This window comes from Perognathus longimembris, chromosome 6 (genome assembly GCF_023159225.1).
Source record: "Perognathus longimembris pacificus isolate PPM17 chromosome 6, ASM2315922v1, whole genome shotgun sequence".
NCBI lineage: Eukaryota > Metazoa > Chordata > Mammalia > Rodentia > Heteromyidae > Perognathus > Perognathus longimembris.
The window spans coordinates 65,555,729-65,577,853 of NC_063166.1; the positions used below are offsets into that span (position 1 = coordinate 65,555,729).

Sequence of the window (22,125 nt, forward strand, 5' to 3'; positions counted from 1 at the left end):
TGTAGTTTCATTTAACCTCCAATAAACCTTAGATACTAGCATAGCAGAGAAACCCTGCTACAGATATTTGTGACTCCATGAGTGTGCATATGTGTGTGTGTGTGTGTGTGTGTGTGTGTGTGTGTGTGATGCTGTTTATCTTCTAGCAGGGCAGAGGTGAGGAGGAAAGGAAGACATGAAAGATGCAGAGGCACTGGCCTGAAGCTCCTACCTCTGGGCTGTACTTAGGATCTGAAATCTCCTCTCTTCTCCCCTGGGTGAAATCCTTGATCTCCACAGTGGCCCCACTGGAAGGCTGTGGACACTTTATGAGTTGAAGCCCAGTGGGAGTCCTTGATAATGGTGGGGACACATACTTGAAGGAGAATGAGGGACACTGACTGGCCTCTCCACTTTCTGTGTCAGGCTCCAGCCTTGAGATGAACAGGAACCCCACATCCTCCTCACTGTGAAGTGCTGACTCCCCATGGGCCCCAGAGCCACATGGTCAACTTACCACACCCCCAATCCTCTAAAAATGCAAGCCGAGACAACCCTTTATTACTATAGAAGCTGATTTGCCTTAGGCATTTGTTACAATCATGGGAAATTGGCTAACACAATCTATAATGCATCCATGTTTGTTATCTGTATCTGCCTTTATTTACCTATATCATCTAAGGTCACTTGTCCTGGGCAATCTCCTGAGTGATAACTCCCCTCTCCAATGTTAGACACTGTCAGAAGTGCTTTATGACTTTCCAACTCCAGATTACTGAGTAGAACTACATGGCGTTAGTTGTACATCTTGTGTCTGTGGACTTGGCATTGATGAGGGGATGCATATTTCTTATCCAAGATGGAGTACCTGAGGCCAAGCAACCTAAAGTATAGGCCCCAAATAAAAACCCCAACCATGGGAATGTGTCTTTGTATTTTACTTTCTCAGTCCTACTCAAGGTCTTGGACTATACGTTATTTTTAATTGGTCTCAATAAGGATAGTAAGGGGCAGGCCTACCTGGCAAATGTTGTGTTGCATCTGCGTCAAGGCTATGTTCTGTCTCCATACTGCTATTTGCACCTTTAATGAAGATGTTATTCGTAGCTGACATTAAGACTTAGAATTTAGACTTTTTTCCATACTGCTTAGAAACTGTAACCGACCCTGCCAAGCCATCTGTAGCCACCTGGGTGTGGTTTTGGCCTTTATAAACCCCAGCTTGAGGACTGCTGAGCATCAGAATGTTAGCTCCCAAGTATGCACCGTGTCCCTGGCCAGTCAGTTTCTGTGCTTGCAATAAAGCTTGAATTCTCCCCACTTTGTCCGTGTGCTTGACTTATTTTTGCATGGATTTTGTGACATTTTGGGGTGGGGGCTAGTACCTCTGACCCCCTCTCTATAACAAGCATGATATTGCATTGGGAGTCCTAAGCAGCACTGTCACTGCAGACCAATGGGAAAAAGTCACCCTGGGACCTGTGCAGCTTGAGGAGGAGGGAAGCTGACCCTGGGTCTCCTGCTCCCAGGCCCATTCTCTGTGCTGCCACCCATGCTCATTTCTTCATAGCCCCAGGAGTCATATGACCCACCCACTACCAAAGACAGGAAGTACAACCTACCATGTGGACAGAAACCGTGAGGACTGCAGAGGATTTGGAGGCTGGAGGCTGAGCTATCCTATGGGTAATTTTGCTGAGCCTCAGTTTCTCCTTTATATTACAAGTCCACGTGGTGGTTCAACCTTACCACACAGACAGTGTGATGGGCTCACGTTGCACACTTGGTCAGTGAAAGTCACAGTTGATGTAACTTTGAGAACCCTCACGTGGTCCCATCAGGATGAATAATATTCACTGCGGTGTTTCCTCCAGGAGCAGCTGAAGATGAGCTGCAGGTGATACAGCCAGACAGGGCCGTGTCTGTTGCCGCTGGACAGTCGGCCATGCTGCGCTGCACTGCGACCTCCCTGCGCCCCCTGGGGCCCATCCAGTGGTTCAGGGGGAAAGGACCAAGCCGGGAGTTGATCTGCAATTTCAAAGAACCATACCCTCCCCGCGTCACACCAGTTGCAGATATCACACGGAGAGAAAACAGGGACTTTTCCATCCGCATCCAGAACGTCACCCCAGCAGACGCGGGCACCTACTACTGTGTGAAGTTTGAGAAGATGCCCTCTGGGGACAGGGAGTTTAAATCTGGATCAGGCACTGAGCTGTCTGTGAGTGGTGAGTACAGTGTGGCTGCCTTTGCCCCTAGAGTGTGACAGTATGTGCAGAATAACCTCCTCAGTTCTGTGAGCCATAGCCTAGGAGCAGGGGCAGTGCTGGGTACTCCTGCTCGTGTTCTCATCTCCCCTATGTGGACCAGTGTAGCCCGGGTGTGCAACCGGCCTGCTGCAAGTTTCTATAGCCGGCTGGTTGGGACATCTGCCCCCTAGTCTCCCTGTTCCACACTCAAGCCCCTTGGTTCCAAAGAAGGAAGATGAGACAGTGAGAGTGACTTTCCCATCACAGTCAGGCAAGGCCCACTGTCTCCAGGGAGCACTTGTACTCGGTGGCACAGGATTGTTTCTATGCCACAGGTCTGAGGATTTACTGTGTGTCAGGCTCTGCCCTAAAGCCATGGGGAAGCAGGGAGCAGACCAGGCTGAAGCTCTGTTCCTTCACAGCTGTGCCTCCTCCCTCCCTTCTTACTCCTCCCTTCCAGTGAGGACCAGCCTGGCTAGGGTGGGAGGGCAGGGCCTGATTTCCTGATGTCTTCTTCACAGGCAGCACTGAGGAGACTCCCCAGGCTCAGGTTCCCTGCTGAGCGTCCATCCTGGTGGGCAGGGCTGTGAGGTTGGGCCTCTGCCCTGCTCTGTGTGTGTTCTTTGCATTAGATAATTGCTCTCATGGGTGCTGAGGCTCTGGGTAGAGCTGAGTCATCCACCCAGGCTCAGTTCTCCTGACTGGAAGACTTTGGTATCTAGGTGAGGCAGCAGACACCCAAACATTGGGTTTCTTGCAGGCCTCCAATCTTCCTTCCACCTCCTGATCTGATGATTCTCAGCACACAGAATTATCAGATCATCTAACTCAAGCCCCATGTTTGTAGGAGGGTCCAAGTCTATGGGGGCTAAGGCCCTCAGCACAACAGGGGCCTGCTTTCCCAGGACAGCATGGATCTTGATGGGACTTAGCTTCCCTCAAGGTGTCCATTGCCACCGCCATGTGCATAAGATGACCAATGTCATTGCCAAAACTATCAGGGTTCTGAGAGGATGGAGGGACACATACTAAGGGTGTCAGAGTCATTGCTGGTGTCAGTAGCACAAAGATTAATGACTTCAGATGAAGCCCATCCCTTGTCTGGTCCCACATTCCAGTCCAGCCAGGTGTCAGTCTGTGACCTGGAACAAGGTGCTGCACACGGGGCACTTTGAGCAGCGCCTGCCTTGTAGGAAATGTGCCCATCTATGTGAACAGTCATGGGCACAGGCCATGATACCTGGGACAGTTCACTTTCCCTCTCTGAGCCTCAAGTGTGAATGGGACAGAGGGGGAGTCAATGGCTCCCCACCAGGCTCCTCACTGAAATCACCTAGGGACCTGAAGCAAATCCCAGGCCCAGGCTGCACTCTGGAAATTTAGAGGCACTTGTTCTGGTACTGTTGTAAAGCTTCCAATTATGACCGAAGATTCTAAAACTCAGCTAGGGTTGAGAATTTGAGTGTGAGCATGTGTTTAGTTTGCATGAGGCCCTGGGTTCAGTTTTCATAACAGTAGTAGTAGTAATGATAATAGTGTACAGTAGTAGAAATAACAGTAACATGTGGGAGGGCAGCTGCAGTGTCTCTCCTGCAAGGCAGGGCACATCCTGCAGTCACATCTCTGTGTAAATCCTCCTTTGTAGCCAGACCTTCTCCTCCCGTGGTTGCGGGCCCTGCAGCCAGGGCCACACCTGGGCAGACAGTGAATTTCACCTGCAAGTCCCACGGCTTCTCCCCCCGGAACATCACCCTGAGATGGTTCAAAAACGAGAAGCAGCTCTCTGCCTCCCACACCAGCCTGGACCCCAAGGTAGAGAGCGTCTCCTACAGCGTTTCCAGCACAGCCAGGGTGCAGCTGGCCCTCGGGGATGTCCGCTCTCAGGTCATCTGCGAGGTTGCACATGTCACCTTGCCTGGGGGCCCTCTTCGTGGGACTGCCAATGTGTCTGAAGCCATCCGAGGTAGATGACCCCAAGTCCCAGCCCAAGCCCCCCTTTCCCCCCACCCACCAAGCCTTCCTGGGACTTTAGCTCTGCAGTCTGTAGGGCCTGGGACCCGGTGGGTGCCCAGCCCTGTGCTGGAGGCTGTACTTCCGATACCTGTGCCAGCTACAAGTACTCATCGTGTGCACACCCAGCTCTGGTGTTCTGTGGCTCTCATTGGTTTTGCGGACATCACTGCAGCCATCTGTGGGTCCACTGTGCAGGTTCTGTGCTTAGTGATTATGTCCACGTGCATATCCTCATGTAGGATCCCCTACCATGTGCCCAGCACTGTCCCGGGTGATTCCCATGCACTGGTGTTGGGGCTCAGTGCTCCAGCCCCTCCTCCAGGGTCTCTGAGACACAAGGTCACAGGCTCTGCCTGTGCTGTTTCAGTGCCGCCCACCCTGGAGGTCAGCCAGCAGCCCACCATGGCAGGAAACCAGGTGAACGTCACCTGCCTGGCGTCCAACTTCTACCCCTTGAGCCTGCGGCTGAGCTGGATGGAGAATGGAAAGGTGTCCCGGGCTGAAACGGGCTGGGCCCGCACCGAGAACAAGGATGGGACGTACAACCACACGAGCTGGCTGCTGGTGAACACCTCTGGGCACAGAGAGAGTGTGGTGCTCACCTGCCAGGCGGAGCACGAGGGCCAGCCCGCCATCACTGCCAGCTTCACCATGGAGGAGGAGCAGGCAGGCGACAGGGCCCCTGGTGAGCTCTCACTGGATGTCATTTCCAGTTAACCTGTTTACATGTCCAAAAGAGTGTATACTCCTGAGTACAGAGTAATCTGGAAGTCTAGAACATGGAGTTTACAAGTGAGCTGAAAGCCTGAGAGGCACTGGCAGTAGCTTGGTGCAGGGCTCCAGGTAGCTTTGGACATGAACAGATATTGAAGGAGAGAGAAGGAGAGGGACTTCCTGCCCTGGCATCGGCCTCCTGCCTTCTTCACCCACAGTGGTTCTGTTCTCCTTGCTCATGGCCCTCTCCCCGCTTCTGTGTCTTTTTAACCTCTGTCCAGTCTCCATTCCACATACACTTAGCCACACACAACCAGATTCTCACCCAGCAGAAGCTGGCACCTGCTGATTTAAATCTAAAAGACGTTCTTAGGGTCGTGGGGTTGAAGTAGGAACTTGGGTAGTCACAAGAACAGTTCCTCAGTGTCTCCTGATTTGTGAGAATGAACCCAAATCCACCTGGGCCCTCACTATGCATCCACGACACGGAAAGACAAGTTTCTCTTTGAGTTACTGCCACCTACAAACTCCTTGGGAGTTAGGAGTTTCACACACGAGGACATCAGGACTGAGGAACAGTCGGGACGCTGCTGATGTCCTTAGTCAAGGGGGTTACATAAGCTTATCAAGGAACATCTGAAGTTCCTGAAGACTCCCCATCAGCAGCCTATGAAGCAAATTTGTGCCAATGAGTGAAATGTTCCCCTTCAGTGGTCAATGCCCAGTGGCTGGCTAGAGTCCTTCCTAGAGCCAATCTGTGCTATTTCCCTGTCATGGAATTCAAAACACTTTTCCTCTTTTTGAAATATGCAGTGTCCTCCCTACACACATAGTGTTGTGGGACTCTTCTGGTGAGTAACTGCTATGCCTGGGTTGACTGTGGGAAAAGTAAAAATAAGAAGCCGAGGACAATTTTGTTGCCAGAGAGGTGAGCAGACGCTGCATGAACATGTCCACTAAGAGTTATGACCCGGCTGGACATCCAGTGTAACCAAAGTCCATATTTGTGTGACCAAGTGATTAAGGACATTATCCTACAAAACCAATATCATTATCATAGTTGAAAATGTTTTATAGTAATTCTTCCACATCTAAAAGAGAATACAGGGTGCTGATGGTTCACACTTGTAATCCTGGAGATTTGGGAGTCTGAGGACTAAGGCTTATGTTTTGAGGCCAGTGTGGAATGAAAAGTATGTGAGACTCTTGTTTTCAATTCATCAGTGAAAAACTAGAACTGGAGCTGTGACTCAAGTAGTAGAGTGCTAGCCTTGAACAAAAAGGTAAGGGACAGTGCCCAACCCTGAATGCAAATCCCAGCGCAGAGATAAATCTCATTAAAAAAGAGAATGTACATACATATATGTTTATGTTTGTATATATATGTATATATAAATACTTATATAATTTTTTCCAATCCAGGGGTTTGGACTCAGGGCATGAGCACTATGTCTGGCTTCTTTTTGCTCAAGGCTAGCACTCAACCTCTTTAGCCACAGCACCACTACCAGCTTTTTCTGTTTATGTGGTGCTGAGGAATCAAGACCAGGGCTACGTGTATGCTAGGCAAGCACTCTACCACTAAGCCACATTCCCAGCCAAGAACATATATTTTTAAAAATACTTTTATGTTACTGCTAATTTTTTGTTCAACAATTTTTGTTTTAGTTCATTAATATGTTTGTGTGTGTGTGTTCGTGTGTGTGTGTGTGTGTGTGTGTGTCTGTATGCTTGTATGTGTGCGTGTGTCCATTCTAGGGCTTGACCTCAGGACCTGGGTGCTGGAACTGAGCTTTTGTGCTCAAGGATTGTACTCTACCACTTGACCCAAACCTGTACTTTCAGCTTTTTGTGGTAAACTGGAGATTAGAGACACAATTTTTCCTGCCTGGAATGGCTTTAAACTGTGGTCCTCAGATCTCAGCCTCCTAAGTAGCTAGGGTGACAGGCATGCACTACTGCTGCTCCACTGAATTCACCTTCAAAATTATTAGTCACAATTTCCTGTGGTGTTTCTGGGCATTAAAATATCATTTCAAAACTAAAATGACAAATTCAGCTTCCCTTAAGCTTCCACTTCACAGAGTGCTCTCCCATATGTCAAATGCATGGTCCCTAGACACTGGTGCCATTAGAGGCGGCTCTGGAAGCCTTAGGAAATGGGGTCCAAACAGGAGGAGATAGGTCACTGGGTAATAGCTTCCCAGGTGCTCCTTCCTGTCCTCAGCTCTTCTCTCTTTCTCCCCCAGCTTCCCCATTCCCCTCTCTTCTCTCTTCCCCTCACTCACTTCCCCTTCCTTTCCCACTCTCCTTTCCCCACCTCCCTTCATGAACTCCATGACTCAGCCTGAGCACCTTCTGTCCCATGGCCCCAGAGCCAGGATGTTCCATCTCCCCAGGTGTGCAGAATCAACAGAGCCCAGAAACATGACCTGAAACCAGAAACAAAGTCACTCCTTCCACCTTTGAAGTTGGATTTCTTAGTCATGAGTAGAGCCATTCCCATTACTTACTTTCATATTTGGGGATATGTGGTAGGTTGTGCTGTTGGATGAATTTTGGTGTGTCTCTTCTCTGGTGTCAATTTTCTGCATGAAGAATTCCTTACCACATCCTTCTGATCCCCGTGATGTCTCTAGGATTAGCCGTGCATCCCCTGGCTCCATGCTGATGGAGGACACCTGTCCATTTCCTTGGATATCATTAGTCAAATGGGAAGATCTCAATTTTATGGCTCTTCAGTGCACCAATTGTGCATTTCAGTAATCTTATCAACTGTTTCTCTGTTTTCTACTTGCATTGACTTAAAGAAATTGTTCCCTTTATTCTGTAGCATTCTGTTGGTTTTGCTATTCTTTTTGTAGTTTTGTGAGGTAGGAGATCTCAAGTGTTGATCACAAACTTTCCTCTTCCTATTTTGTCTAGCTTGAAGCTAGGGTAGCCAGGACAAGGTTCAGGTTCAAAGTCGTCAGAGGGTACCTGGTAGGCCGGGTCACTGCAGAGGGCACGTGGTGGCTCTGGGTGGGAATGGACTCCACATGGCTCTCTAATGGCTCCTCTTGTTCCTTGATGTTTCAGATGCCATGTGCTTTGATCCTGCTGTGCTCCTCACAATTCTGTTCCTTGGCACAAAGGTGCTGGTGGCATTTGCAGTCTCTGCCATCTATATCCACAGGAAGCAGATGGTAAGCTGAGAGGGAGGAAGGGCAGGCCAAGGAAGGGTCAGCAGGCCACCAGTTAACCTGTCACACAGTGTCAGAGTCCATGGACTCCAGAGGGGACATACGCCCCTCCCCACCTCAGACGTCTAATGGAGTCTTCTGAGAAGGTCCCAGTTCCCAGAGCAAGAGTGAGAGCTGCAGGAGGGCTGAGGCCAAGGGGATGGAACGAGTGTCCACAGGGTCTGAGGGGCTGCATAGAGGAAGTAGAATGAAGAGAGGGAGGAAGGACAAAGGAAGCCATGGTCCCGTTGGAGCCCATTGCTAGGTTCCTTCAGGGCTGGGACTCCCTGGGACAAGAAGAAGGCAATGTGGAGCAATATTGAAAGTCTCAGGTGGGGAGACTGTGGGGCAGGCCCTACTCTGGCTGAATGGATGAGTGAGAACCATTCCACCTAGCAGAATGCACAAAAAGTCAGGATGCAAGCCGGAAGCTAAGGGAAGGGAAGAGTGCTGTCCCATGGCTGCCTCTCCACTCTGGACAGGGACCCAGAAGTGGACAGCACCAGGAACTAAGAGCACTCAGGAGACAATTCACGAAGGAGAACAGGACTCATGTGATATCTCCTCCACAGCGCTCTCCTTCCTCCAGCCCAGCCACGCAGGACTCTCTGTCACTGAAGCCTTCACACTTGGAGACATCCAGCCTGGGGTAAAAAGCAGACAGGAACTTGTCAAAGACTCTGCTCCTGATGTTCTCCTCTCAGGACATCTGTCAATCTGCTCCTGAACTGAAGCTATGAAAGCAGCTCTGAGAACTGACTCACAAAACTGAGGATGTGAGGAATGAGCCCAGCCTGTGCACCTGAGGAGGGTCTCACCCAGGACTTCTGGGTGATCCTCACCACATCTCAGTCAGTCACGAAGCACCATTGCGTACGTAGGGCAATGCTCATGTTACATAAGGTGTGTGTGCATCTGTGGTGGAGAAACTGAAGAAGTCAATTTAATATGGTTGGGAAGCAGTAGACATGATCAGATGAGTGAGTGATTTTTTTCTGAGTTTAACCAACCCTGGAGAATGTCATGAGTACATCCTTAGCAGGATGAGGTGGGAGATGGTGGCTACACATGAACAGGTGCTAAAATTCATATTGGAATAGCTGATGTATACAAATAAAGACATGAAGAAGAAAATATATATCTACATCATGAACTGAAATCTCTCAGTTACACAGGTGGATTCAAAATTTAACTTTTTTGTGTCTATTGATTCTGGGGCTTGTACTCAAAGCCTGGAGACTATCCCTTAGCTTTTTTTTTTTTTTTTTTTTTTTTTTACTTAAATCTAGCACCCTTGCTACTTGAGCCACAACTCCACTTCTGACTTTGTGGTGGTTAATTGGAGAGAACACTCTCACACACTTTGGAAGAGTGATCCTCAGATCTCAGCTTTCTGAAGAGCTAGAATTACAGGCATTGATTCACCATTGCCAGGCCTGGATACAGAATGTTAACCTAGGTTGTGTCTGGTCACAAAACGGATACTCTTGCTCATTAGTCCATTGTCACTCACTCTCTAAAGTGCTTAGAGGCACATGAAAGAAATGTGGGATGATGTAGTAGATTGCCTGGGTGTCTCTGCATAGAATGTAGCTCTCCAGAAAAGAAAATGGAATAGAGAAATGACATCACAGGTAGAAAGGAGGGTTATCTGGGCATTATCACACAAAGCATGTATATATGGAATTTGCTTTCCTTTCTTACTTTCTTCTGACTGCTTGCGCTGAAACCTAGTGAGACTCAGATCTGGGGACCTTGGTCCTAAAGAAGCCACAGGTGGGGAAGTTGATTGGAAGGAGTGCTTGGGTATTGAAGGGTTCACCGCTATATATGAGAGTCTCAAGAAAAAAAGCTTGGTGACTGGGTAGGGCCCATTCCAGGATTGACTGAAGGAAGAGAGTTGCATGCTAGTTTTGCTTTGTTGCTAATATTGATTGCTGGTCCTGGGATTTGAGGGCAAAGCCCCATTACTCACTTGCGTTTTTTTTTTTCCTTAAGGCTAGCACCTGCCACTTGAGCCACAGTGCCACTTCCGGCCATTTTCTATGTATGTGGTGCTGGGGAATCGAACCTAGGGCTTTATGTATACAAGGCAAGCACTCTTGCCACTAGGCCATATTTCCAGCCCTCACTTGACTTTTTTTGTTCAGGATGATTGCTTAACCATTTGATCAATACTTCCACTTCTGGCTTGTTTGCTAAATGATAAGATTGTCCGATTTGTCTTCTCCAGTCGGCTTTAAAGCATGATTCTGAGATCCTACCCTACTGACAAGCTAAGATGGCCACCAGGAGAGTAGTGTTTTTCTGCCTCTATAATTTTCTCCAAAAGTTAGCACTGGAATCACTAAACTGAATCAGGAAAAACCGCATCACCTAATGTGGATGGACAACCTTCAAGTTGCTGAGAACCAAAGAACCAAAGACACAGAGGAAAGGCAACCTTGTTCTCTCTCCTGGTGCTGAGAGTCCATATTCTCCTGCCTTTGGACATTAGAATCCTAGGTTCTGCTGCCTTTGGTGCTTTCAGACTTGCACCAGCAGCTCATGCCCTCCCTACCAGGTTCACAGATCTTCAACCTCAGAATGAGAGTTATGCCACCAGCTTCCCCATGTCTCTGGCCTGCTCATGGCACATCATGGGATTTCTCATTCTCTGCAATTGCTTGAGCAAGTGCCATGAATCCTGTACTGCCTATCATTTACTTATATATTCCTAGCTATCCATCTGTCTGCCTTCTATCTGTTCATCCTATTCATTCTGTTTCTCTAGAGAACACTGATTAATTATATTTGATTCTTCTTTGAGGAAAGTGTCTTCTTTTTCTTCTTTTATTTCTTCATCTTTCTTATTAGTTTTAACATGTTTTACCTATGGAGATAGAGATATATTTAGATTTTTGACTATGATTTCTTTGTTTGAGCAATTCAAATATGAAGGTTTTTTAAAAAGTATTTTTCATAGTTTAATAGTTACAATAAAAGTGTTATATAGAGGGGTTACTGTCTCATAAGTCAGGTAATGAATAAATTTCCCTTGGTTTTTAATTTTGGCTTTTACTAGTTTCCTTATTCTACCCACAAATGTACTTCATTTGTGTATGATGGTCATTTACCTGAAAATTGAGAGCTTTTTATTTGGAAATTCCTACAAAGACTATTATGAATCATCTGCAGTTATACTTTTATTTCTTTTCAGGCCTTTTCCTTTTTTTCCCCCTATCATATTGCTTTGTCAAGTATTTCCAGTACTGTGTTGGAGCTCTAACAGAGGAAGGAAAGCTGTCAGACGAAAGCATGTGAAGTCGGTCAACACAATTAACACTGCGCAAAGAAAGACTTCTGACTGAGAATGTCCAAGAAGTGCTTTCAGCCAGGTTTGTGGCCACCACCAGTTATCCTAGCTACTCAGGAGGCTGAGATCTGATCACCAAGGTTTGAAGATAGCCCAGGCATGAAAGTCCATGAGATTTCTATCTCCAATGAATTAGCTTAAAACTGGAATTGGAGTTGTGGCTCCAAGTGGTAGAGCACTAGCCTTGAGTAAAAAGCTCAAGGAAAGCAGTCTGGTCCTGAGATCAGACTCCAGGAACAACCTAAACAAAAACAAACAAAAAATGCTTTCAACGTTCAGGCATTTCTAAAACTTGGCCTGGCTTACTCTTTTTTTTCTTGCAAGGCCTTTCCTCAGCAGGAGTACAACCTGGTAGCTGTGCTCAGACTTGCATCTGACCAGAAAAGCGAGATCACAGTAGATTCTCCTTGCACACCCCATTTCCCTGATCTCCTTTTCATGTTTCAATCCTGTCCATTGAGTTTATTGTCTTTTCAGAATAGTGTTGAGACCACCAGATTCTGGAGATGTTGAACTTATCTCAATACTTGTGGGCTCTCTCTCTCTCGACTTCCCCTCGATTGGGAGGGGAAGGGACTTGTCCGCCCCTTCCTGGATAGTCCTCTATCGCTCTCACGTGGGAGCAATGGCCACAGGTAGCCTCGTCTCTCTCTCTCTCTCTACTTCCCCTCATTTGGGGGGGAAGGGGCTTGTCTGCCCCTTCCTGGGTGGTCCATTATCGCTCACGCGGGAGCGATGGCCACAGGTAGCCTCGGTGGCATGTGGTTGCAGGGTGCCCCAAAACCACCAAGAATGACACGGATACATAGGACCCTGGAGAAAACCTCTAGGGCTTCTGTTTATTCAAATGAGAAGCCTCCCAAATATACCCCAACACCGGGCACAAGAGAGGGGCCCCTGATTGGTCCCAAGAAGCTGTCCCTCAAGTGATGTCAGACTTCCTTCTCTTCCTGTTAAAGACAGGAAGGGGAGGGACAGGCTGAGGTCAGCTGTGGCCCCTTAAAGGTGCAACTGACCCAAATAAGTACTTGCTACTGAGACTACGATTTCTTCATTCTTATCCCCTATCTGCTTCTGAGGAGATGGTATCCAGTGTGATCTATGGAAGTCTCCTGTGTTTCTAGGTACAGTTGATCCCAAGGAAACCTCTTTATTGGCACTGAAAATTACAATCTATACTGGGAAGGATGCTGCCAAAGGGAATGCTATTACACTGTAGATTGGAATGTTAACTTGTCCACCATTCTGAAAAACAGTATGGATGATCCTGAAAAGATTAATCCCTGAGTTTCCCTATGACTCAAGCATCCCGGTCCTGAGCATTTATCCTACTGAAGACAAACCATGCCGCACTAAAGCCACCAGCACAACCATGTTCGTAGAAGCATTGGTTACCATAGACAAGATATGGAAGCAACTCAGATGCCCCTAATAGGATGTATGATGCAAGGAAATGGGATGTGTATATACATAGGAATTCTGCTCATCCACCAGAAAGAATGGTACTGTACTATTCATAAGGAAATGGAAAGGTTTGGGGAAAAAATAAATGAAGGGAAGTAAGCCAGAGCCAAAGAAGCATAGGCAGCATGATTTCTCTCAATTCCTGGAGAGCTCCATACAGTTCATACCACAGAGTGATATTGCAAATTCCCATTTCTGGTCACTGCATCCCACAACCCTAAATACCAGCAAAGCTGAGGTGGTGAAGCACATGCAGGCCTCAGACATCTATCCCTGAGCCTGTACCCTGCTAGTCATGTCATATGGCAAGGTATGGACCAGAAAGTAGCCAAGGCTTCAGGTGAAGCAGCTGCCTCTTGTATTTAACAATAAGGAATGGTGCTACTAAATAAAATCAGGGTGGTCAAAACTCATCTCTGAGGAGGCATGGCAGGCATGGCACAGCCTGAGAATAGGAATTCAGAGAGGTGAATTCAGGCCACTAGTGAGCAACTTGTTCTTTCAGATAGGAGCTCCAAGAAAAGCCATACTTGATCTTCCCATCTTCCCTGTCTCCATCTGGTAGCAATTGTACCAATAATGACTTATGGTTTATTTCATTCTGTCATGAATAATCTTAACCTAGATGGCTTTACTCTCTAGTAAAGCAATGTAGGGAAAACAAACGAAAAGAAAAACTTCTCATCCCCATTTTCGAGATGACAGGGACTGACTGGCTCAGCTCCTTGGCAGGTCCTCGTCCCCAGTTACTCATCTGTCCCTTCTCCCCTGCTTCACCTAACACTGTGGGAAATGGTCTTGGTGCTTTCTATATGGAGAAAACACAGTCTAGGCTTGGAAGGGTGGCTCATTTTGAAAGAGCACTAGTCAGTGAACAAATAAATCAGGTGTAAAGAAAAGAGAACAGAGTCCCCAAGGTGAAGTGCCTAACCCAGGACTTGGCCACAATATGCATGCTCTAGCCTTTCATTTTAACCCATAATCCCCAGCTTATCCAACCAAGTAGCTACTCATCCATCTAAGCACACTTCCTTTCCTGGAACCCATCAGAATATGGTACCTGTTGTTGAGTACAGAGACACCAATGTCTAAGGTCCACGTTACACCAACTTTGGGTTGTGTGCACCAGTTTTCTCAGCACAGGCTTGCAATGGGGTCGCATTTCAGGATCATGTCACATCTCATAAACCTCAAGATGTTATAAATGTCTTAATGAATGGAGCTCAAAATCCAGTGTAGAAGAAGCATTCCTTCCATGATATGAATCTGGTTATGATTCTGAGTGTACACTAGGCACCCCCTCCTTGCATAGCTTCCTGGGCTGACAGATTTCTATTTCCCCATATTGAGAAAGACTCTGTAACAAACTACTTCCTCTTTCATGGAGAGTGGCAGGGTCCCTCCTCTTTCCACACAGCAGATTCTGGATTCTCCCCAACACAGACAACAGGACACAGAAGACTGCCTGGGTCTCCATGATGCTCATTCATGACTCCTGGCCCCATTCTCCTCCTCCCATCCTACTACTGACCCTCCTACTGGGACTCAGAGGTGAGCATGGCCCTGGCGTAGAATTCCTTCTCCCAGCTCCTAATCCAGGCCTGATCCTGGACTTCGGAGAAGTCCAGATAAATCCAGGCATCGCCTCAGAACACAAGGACAGGGCACTGAGAGCCTACAGAGCCAGACACCTGAGCACTGTCTGTGGAGCCATCACCTACAGCAGGTGAACAGAGGATTCCAATCAGAGGGTGCTTCCAACAACAGTTGCCTGTATAATATGTCAGCTGACAACATGCTTTGCAATAGGGTTATTATTTAAATGCTTTTTAGTCTTCCTCTCTGGGTGAAGCAACCTGCCCATGGTAGAGAGCAAGCTAGGGGCTGCTACTTCAGTCTGTCTAGCTCCAAGACCAGAATGTTCTGCACATTTTCTGGGGTTATAAATCCTGTCAAGGACCCATCTTGAAGTGTTCAAGGGTTTGAGGATCTCAGATGCTCAGTTACCATCATTCCCTGTTGGACGCCCTCTGCCCACACACTCTGCCACAGCCTCTTCCTCGTTAATACTTCCCACGTTCTCTCTTCACTGGGCATGTGTTCAGTTGTCAGTCCTGGCTATAACAATGCACCTTGGGCTTGGTGAGGATAGAAATAGGCCTGTATTTCCTCACAGCTCCTGGGCTGGAAGTCTAATCTCAGTGTGTCGGCATGGTTTGCTTCTTTTCTTGCCTTGCCCTTGGTGTCTTGTCTCTGTCTCTGATACACGGTATTTCTTATGTGTGTTCCTGTGTTTCTCTTTCTAACAGCACCAGTCGTGCTAGATGGCATTCCCCAGTGATCTAATTTGACCTCAGTGACTTTTCAACGACCCTTCCCTAACTACAGTCACATTGAGGTAAGGAGATTTACAGCTTCAACATATAAGACACACAGCTCACCACGGAATGGGTCCCCACAGATTGCCCTGCTCATCTTGCTTATCTCATAGGAACCTTGTTTTCCATTCTTTCAGGGCAGGTAAGATGGTACCCTTTCTTACCTAGGCCAGGAGCCTCTGCCCTAATCACAACACCCCAATAGGCTGTTTTGCCTTTGTTCCCTTCTTTCTCCATACAGCTGACTGGAGGTCGACTTTTACAGTAATGTCTACTACACAAACAGTGCACCCAAGGAATCAGTAAGAGGTGACTGACTGAGCCCATGTGAGGGGGCCTCAGATCTTTGTTGTTTGGTTTTTATTAACTTGTTGAATTCTTGCCTGATTTCTGTGATTGCTACTCCTGTTTTCCCATGTGCAGATGTGGAAACTAAGGCGGAGAGTAGCACTTGTCCTCTGTCATCTCCCTTGGTCAGTGGTAATGCTGAGACTAAATCCCAGGTCTATAATTTTAGGTTTATTTCTTTTGTTGCTTCCTTCCTTCTTTCCTTGTTTCTTTTCATCCTCCCATCCTTGTTTGGTATGTAGCTCATTTTTCATCTTTCTCCCCATTCTTGCTCTGTCTTTCCGTCTCTCTGTGTGTCTCTCTGTTTCTTTCTGTCTTTGTCTCTCTGTCTCTCTCTGTCTCTCTCTGTTTCTCTCTCTCTGTCTCACACACACACACACACACACACACACACACACACACAAACAAAGCTGGACATTGAAGAAAGGGCCTCACTCATGTTAAGCCATATCCTACCACTGGTTATATCCACAGCCCCAAAGATTTCTAGACTTCTTTCTGGTAGCCATGTTGTTCCTCAACCTTTCAGTGATGACTAATCACAGTGGGAAGACAGGGAAGCAACCTGTATGATCACTGCCAGTTGCACAATTCAGAAAGTAAGGAAATGTAAACCCAGTGTTGTCTTCATGTGTCACAGTTATGCCTGTGATGTCCTCTCTTCCTGCCAAACACCACATTCAATTTTCAATATGTAGTTTCATTTAACCTCCAATAAGCCTTAGATACTATCAGAGCAGAAAACCCTGCTACAGATATTTGTGACTCCATGAGTGTGCTTAAGTGTGTGTGTATGTGCAAATTTTCATCTTCTACCAGACCAAATGTGAGGAGGAAAGGAAGACATGAAAGATGCAGAGGCACCGTCCGGCAGCTCCTCCCTTTGTGCTATACTTAGAATCTGAAATCTCCTCTCCTCTCCCCTGGGTTAAAGGCTTGGTCTCCACAGTGGCCCCACTGGAAGGCTGTGGAGTCTTTAAGACTTGAAGCCCAGTGGGAGTACTTGATAATGGTGGGGACACATGCTTGAAGGAGGATGAGGGACACTGGCCTCTCCCCTTTCTGTCTCAGGTTCCAGCCTTGAGATGAACAGGATCCCCACATCCTCCTGACTGTGAGGTGCTGACTCCCCACGGGCCCCAGAGCCACATGTTCAACTTATCCCACCCCAAATCCTCTGAAAATGCAAGCTGAGACAACCCTTTATTACTATCGAAGCTGATTTGCCTTAGGCATTTGTTACAATCATGGGAAATTGGCTAAAACAATCTATAATGCATCCATGTTTGTTTTCTGTATCTGCCTCTATTTACCCATATCATCTAAGGTCACTTTTCCTGGACAATCTCCTGAGTGATATAACTCCCCTCTCCACATGTCAGACACTGTCAGAAGTGGTTTATTTGGGTCGGGCTCACTTCACTTAGTATAATTTTTACCAAGTCCTTCCATTTCCTTATGAATGGGGCAATGTCATTCTTTCTGATAGAGGCATAAAATTCCATTGTTTATGTGTACCACGTTTTCCTGATCCACTCATCTACTGAAGGCCATCTGGGTTGGTTCCATATTTGAGCTATGGCAAATTGTACTGCGATGAACATTGTTGTGCTGGTGGCTTTAGTGTGTTCTTGTTTGTGGTTTTGGGGTAGATGCTCAAAGTGGGGCTGCTGGGTCATAGGGGAGCTCTATGTTTAGCCTTCTGAGGAATCTCCATACTGCTTGCCAGAGTGGCTGAACCAGTTTACATTCCCACCAACAATGAAGCAGGGTTCCCTTTTGGCCACATCCCATCCAACAGTTGTTATTGTTAGTTTTCTTGATATAGGACATTCTAACTGGGGTGAGATGGAATCAATGTTGTTTTGATTTACATTTCTTTTATGGCCAGTGATGTAGAGCACCTTTTCATAGGTCTGTTGGCCGTTCTCATTCCCCCATCAGAGAAGTCTCTTTTTAAGTCTTTAGCCCACTTGTTGAGGGGGCTATTGGTTCTTTGAGGTTTTGTTTTGGAGGAAGGTAATTTTTTTTTATTTCTGCATATATTTTAGCTATGAGGCCTCTGTCCATTGTATGGCTGGTAAAGATCTTTTCCCAATCTGTGGGCCTTCTGTTTATCTTGCGAGCTATGTTCTTTGCCCTGCAGAAGCTCTGCAGTTTGATGCAGTCCCTTTTGTCCATTCTTTCTTTGATTTGCAGCATTTCTAGGCGTTTGTTAAGGAAGTTCCGTCCTGTGCCAAGGAGCCCAAGTGTTTTTCCTATTCTTTCTTTTAGTGTTTTCAGGGTATCTGTTTTAATTTTGAGGTCTTTGACCCATTTGGAATTGATTTGGGTGCATGGTGATATATAAGGATCTAGTTTTAGTTTGTTGCATGTGTTGAACCAGTTTAGCTCCTTTATGAAAGATTAAGTAGCATAGTTCTGTGGGTTCATTTCTGGGTCTTCAATTCGCTTCCATTGGTCTTCAGGCCTGTTCCAGTGCCAATACCAAGCTGTTTTTATTACTATAGCTTTATAATACTGCTTGAAGTTTGGTATTGTAATTCCTCTAGCACTGTTCTTTCTGCTTATGATGGGTTTTTGCTATTCTAGGTCTTTATTGTTCCATATGAATTTCTGGATTGCTTCCTCTATTTCATTAAAAAGTGGTGTTGGGATATTAATGGGTATTGCATTGAATTTGTAGATAGCCTTTGGCAATATTGCCATTTTGATTATATTAATCCTCCCAATGCAGGAGCATGGGAGGTTTTTCCATTTCCTTAGATCTGCCTTAATTTTGTTTTTCATGTTTTTAAGTTCTCATAGGGAATAATTAGCACAGGTTTAGGCTAGTCACAGCAGAGGATCACAAGAGCCCAATAGCAATGCCCTTATGAACACATAAGATGATGATTAGTAAAATGAGCTCCATATTATGAAAATGAGTGTTATATCACTGTTGTAATTACTTTCAACATCCCATGTGAAACCGTAGCTTCTAATATTGGTTATCCTCTTGTATCCCCTTCCTGTGGTTGTACCTCCACTATCACTGTATCTTATCTGAGGATATTGGAAACTGTGTATACTAGTATTAGAACTAGGAAAGTGAAAGGGAATACCAAAATCGAGAGACACAGGATAAAAAGACAAACGACTACAAAAGCAATACTTGCAAAACTGTTGGGTGTAACAAGCTGAACAACTAATGGGGGGACAGTGAAAGGGGAACGGGAAGGAGGGATGAGGGAGGAGGTAACAAACAGTACAAGAAATGTATCTAATGCCTAACGTATGAAAATGTAACCTCTCTGTAAATCAATTTGACAAAAAGTAAAATAAAAAAAGACAAATAAAGCTTCTTTAAGGAAGTATAACCAAAAAACAAACAAAAAACAACAAAAAAGAAGTGGTATATGACTTTCCACCTCATGTGGCTATTATGTTCCTACCACTGAGTTCAGAAAAAAGGAAACAGGAACCCAAGAGCTCCAAGGCCTCCCAATGAACTATTCTAATCAGAGCTCATCATGAGTGTGTTTATTGTTAATTTTTCTTCCTTTTGATAACAAACGTGTGTTATCAATTCAGCCACATGCCCAGGATTTGTTCTAAAGTTTGTTTTTCTGGTAGTGTCCTATACTTTCTCCCTGGTGATCTTTGGACTGAAATCCTCTTGCTGCATCCCCAGTAGCTGGGCTTACGAGCCTGTACAAGCAAACCCCGTGAGAGTGGTTCTAAGCATTCTTTATCTCAGACACTGGGCCCCAGGGTGGTGCATGATCTTTCAACAAATTCTGTCAATGATATGGAGTGGGAAGTAAGTTTGTGGTGTTCCTAGTAGCACCCTTCTGCTTCCTGCATATATGCAAATAACCATTGCTTTTGGCCAAACTATTTCCATACTTAACTCACTTTGTGGCTGGGTCATTTCCACAGAAAATATCTACTGGACATAGAGTCCAGTGGCCCATGGAGATCTCACAGTGACCAAATTATACATCACACATGTATACTACATACATACTACATGCCAGTAACCATTATGGGAACTTGGATGCACTGGTGAGAAAAGAGGTAGAGTCATTGGAGCTTCGACTCTACCGGGGAAAATGAGAAGAATCAGTGCCCCCTCTCATAGCAAAAACCAAAAGGTTAATGGTGGAATATCTTGAAAAGTGAAGAGTACTAAGGAAGAAATTCACAGCTAGTAAAGGGTCAGAGTAACTGCAGGAGAAATGCATAGAACTGAAAGTTTTTTTTTTTTGGCCAGTCCTGGGCCTTGGACTCAGGGCCTGAGCACTGTCCCTGGCTTCTTCCCACTCAAGGCTAGCACTCTGCCACTTGAGCCACAGCGCCGCTTCTGGCCGTTTTCTGTATATGTGGTGCTGGGGAACCGAACCTAGGGCCTCGTGTATCCGAGGCAGGCACTCTTGCCACTAGGCTATATCCCCAGCCCCAGAACTGAAAGTATTTGAGTGGTCATCACTGAGGGGAAATCTGAGGAAAAATTTAGAGCAGGTGCCTTGGTGAAGGTCCTGACCGCCTGGGGGAGGGGCTTCCCGACAGGGGCACAGACAAGTAATTCTCAGAGAGTAAAATTCATTCTGCTATAGCCAATCATTTTGGCTTCCACACTGCATGAGATGGGAGCCCTCACATGGTCTGGAATAGGACATGGAACAAACTGAGATGAGGTGGTAGGTTTAGGGTTTTGGTTTTTTGGGTTTTTTTGTTTGTTTCGTTATGGGGTTTTGGTGAGGGTCATGAGTTTGAACAAGGGTCCGGGGAGATCTGAGGATCATGGCACAAAGCTACCCCAGGCAGAAAAGTCCCCATGAGACTCTTATCTCCAACTGCCCACTGAAAAACTAGAAGTGGGGCTGTGGCTCAAGTGATAATTCATTAGTATTGAGAACAAAGAGGCACAGGGACAGTGCCCTGGCCCTGAATTCAAGGCTCACAAGCAACACATTAAAAAATAGTGAATTGTGGGTTATTTTGTCATTAAGTTCTATGTATGCTATATATTCTTGGCAATAGTCACTGTTGACACATACTTTGCATGTATTGTTTTCTGAACTCTCAAATGGTGGTAAGCTCACCCTATGAATTTATTCTATTAGTGTATGTGACATTGTTGTCATGTGTGAGAAGTAATTACCAAATGTTATGTCATAAATAGTTTACTTATTTTTTTCTCAGAATTAGGAGCTTTTTCAGTCTTAGATTTTACATTTAGGTCTTGAATTCATATGAGCTAATTGCTTCATTTTGTACAAGGTAAAGCTCCATTCATCCTCTTGCTTAAAGACATTGACTTTTCCCAGATTACTGAGTAGAACTACATGGAGTTAGTTGTACATCTTGGGTCTGTGGACTTGGCATTGATGAGGGGATGCATATTTCTTATCCAAAATGGAGTACCTGAGGCCAAGCAGCCTAAAGTATAGGCCCCAAATAAAAACCCCCACCATGGGAATGAGTCTTTGAACTTTACTTTCTCAGGCCTGCTCAAGGTCTTGGACTATCCCTTATTTTTTTTCTTCAAATTTTTATTATCAAACTGATGTACAGAGAGGTTACAGTTTCATATGTTAGGCACTGGATACATTTCTTGTACTGTTACCTCGTCCCTCATACCCCGCTCCCTCCTCTCCCTTTCCCTTTCCCCCCATGAGGTATTCAGTTCACTTACACCAAACAGTTTTGCAAGTATTGCTTTTGTAGTTTGTCTTTTTTTAACCCTGTGTCTCTCAATTTTGGTATTCCCTTTCAATTTCCTAGTTCTAATACCAGTATCATTCCTTCCATGAGATGAATCTGGTTAAGATTCTGAGTGTACATTAGGTAACCCCTCCTTGCATAGCTTCCTGGGCTGGAAGATTTCTATTTCCCAATATCGAGAAAGACTCTGTGACCAACTACTTCCTCTTTCATGGACAGTGGCAGGGTCCCTCTCCCTTCCACACAGCAGATTCTGGATTCTCCCCAACACAGACAGCAGGACACAGCAGACTGCCTGGGTCTCCATGATGCTCATTCCTGACTCCTGGCCTCAGTCTCCTCCTCCCATCCTACTACTGACCCTCCTACTGGGACTCAGAGGTAAGCATGGCCCTGGCATAGAATTCCTTCTCCCAGCTCCTAATCCGGCCCTGACCCTGGACTTCGGAGAACTCCAGAGAAACTCAGGCATCCCCTCCAAACACAAGGACAGGGCACTAAGGGCCTACAGAGCCAGACACCTGAGCACTGTCTATGGAGCCATCACCTATAGCAGGTGAACAGAGGCTTCCAATTAGAGAGTGCTTAATATAGTTGCCTGTAATATGTCAGCTAACAGCATGCTTTGCAATAGGAATATTACTTAAATTCTTTTTATTCTTCCTCTCTGGGTGAAGCAACCTGCTCATGGTATA

At 46.1% G+C, this 22,125-nt stretch overlaps 1 protein-coding gene across 1 annotated transcript in view; it reads left to right on the forward strand.

Annotated features, from left to right (window-relative positions):
• The window catches only part of LOC125353719 (signal-regulatory protein beta-1-like), a 62,159-nt gene that overhangs the window by 28,122 nt on the left and 11,912 nt on the right, over positions 1 to 22,125 (forward strand). Inside the window, exon 2 of the mRNA XM_048349376.1 lies at positions 1,854 to 2,207. Coding sequence (XP_048205333.1) covers positions 1,854 to 2,207 — 354 coding nt within the window. The remainder of the gene's footprint in view (positions 1 to 1,853; positions 2,208 to 22,125) is intronic.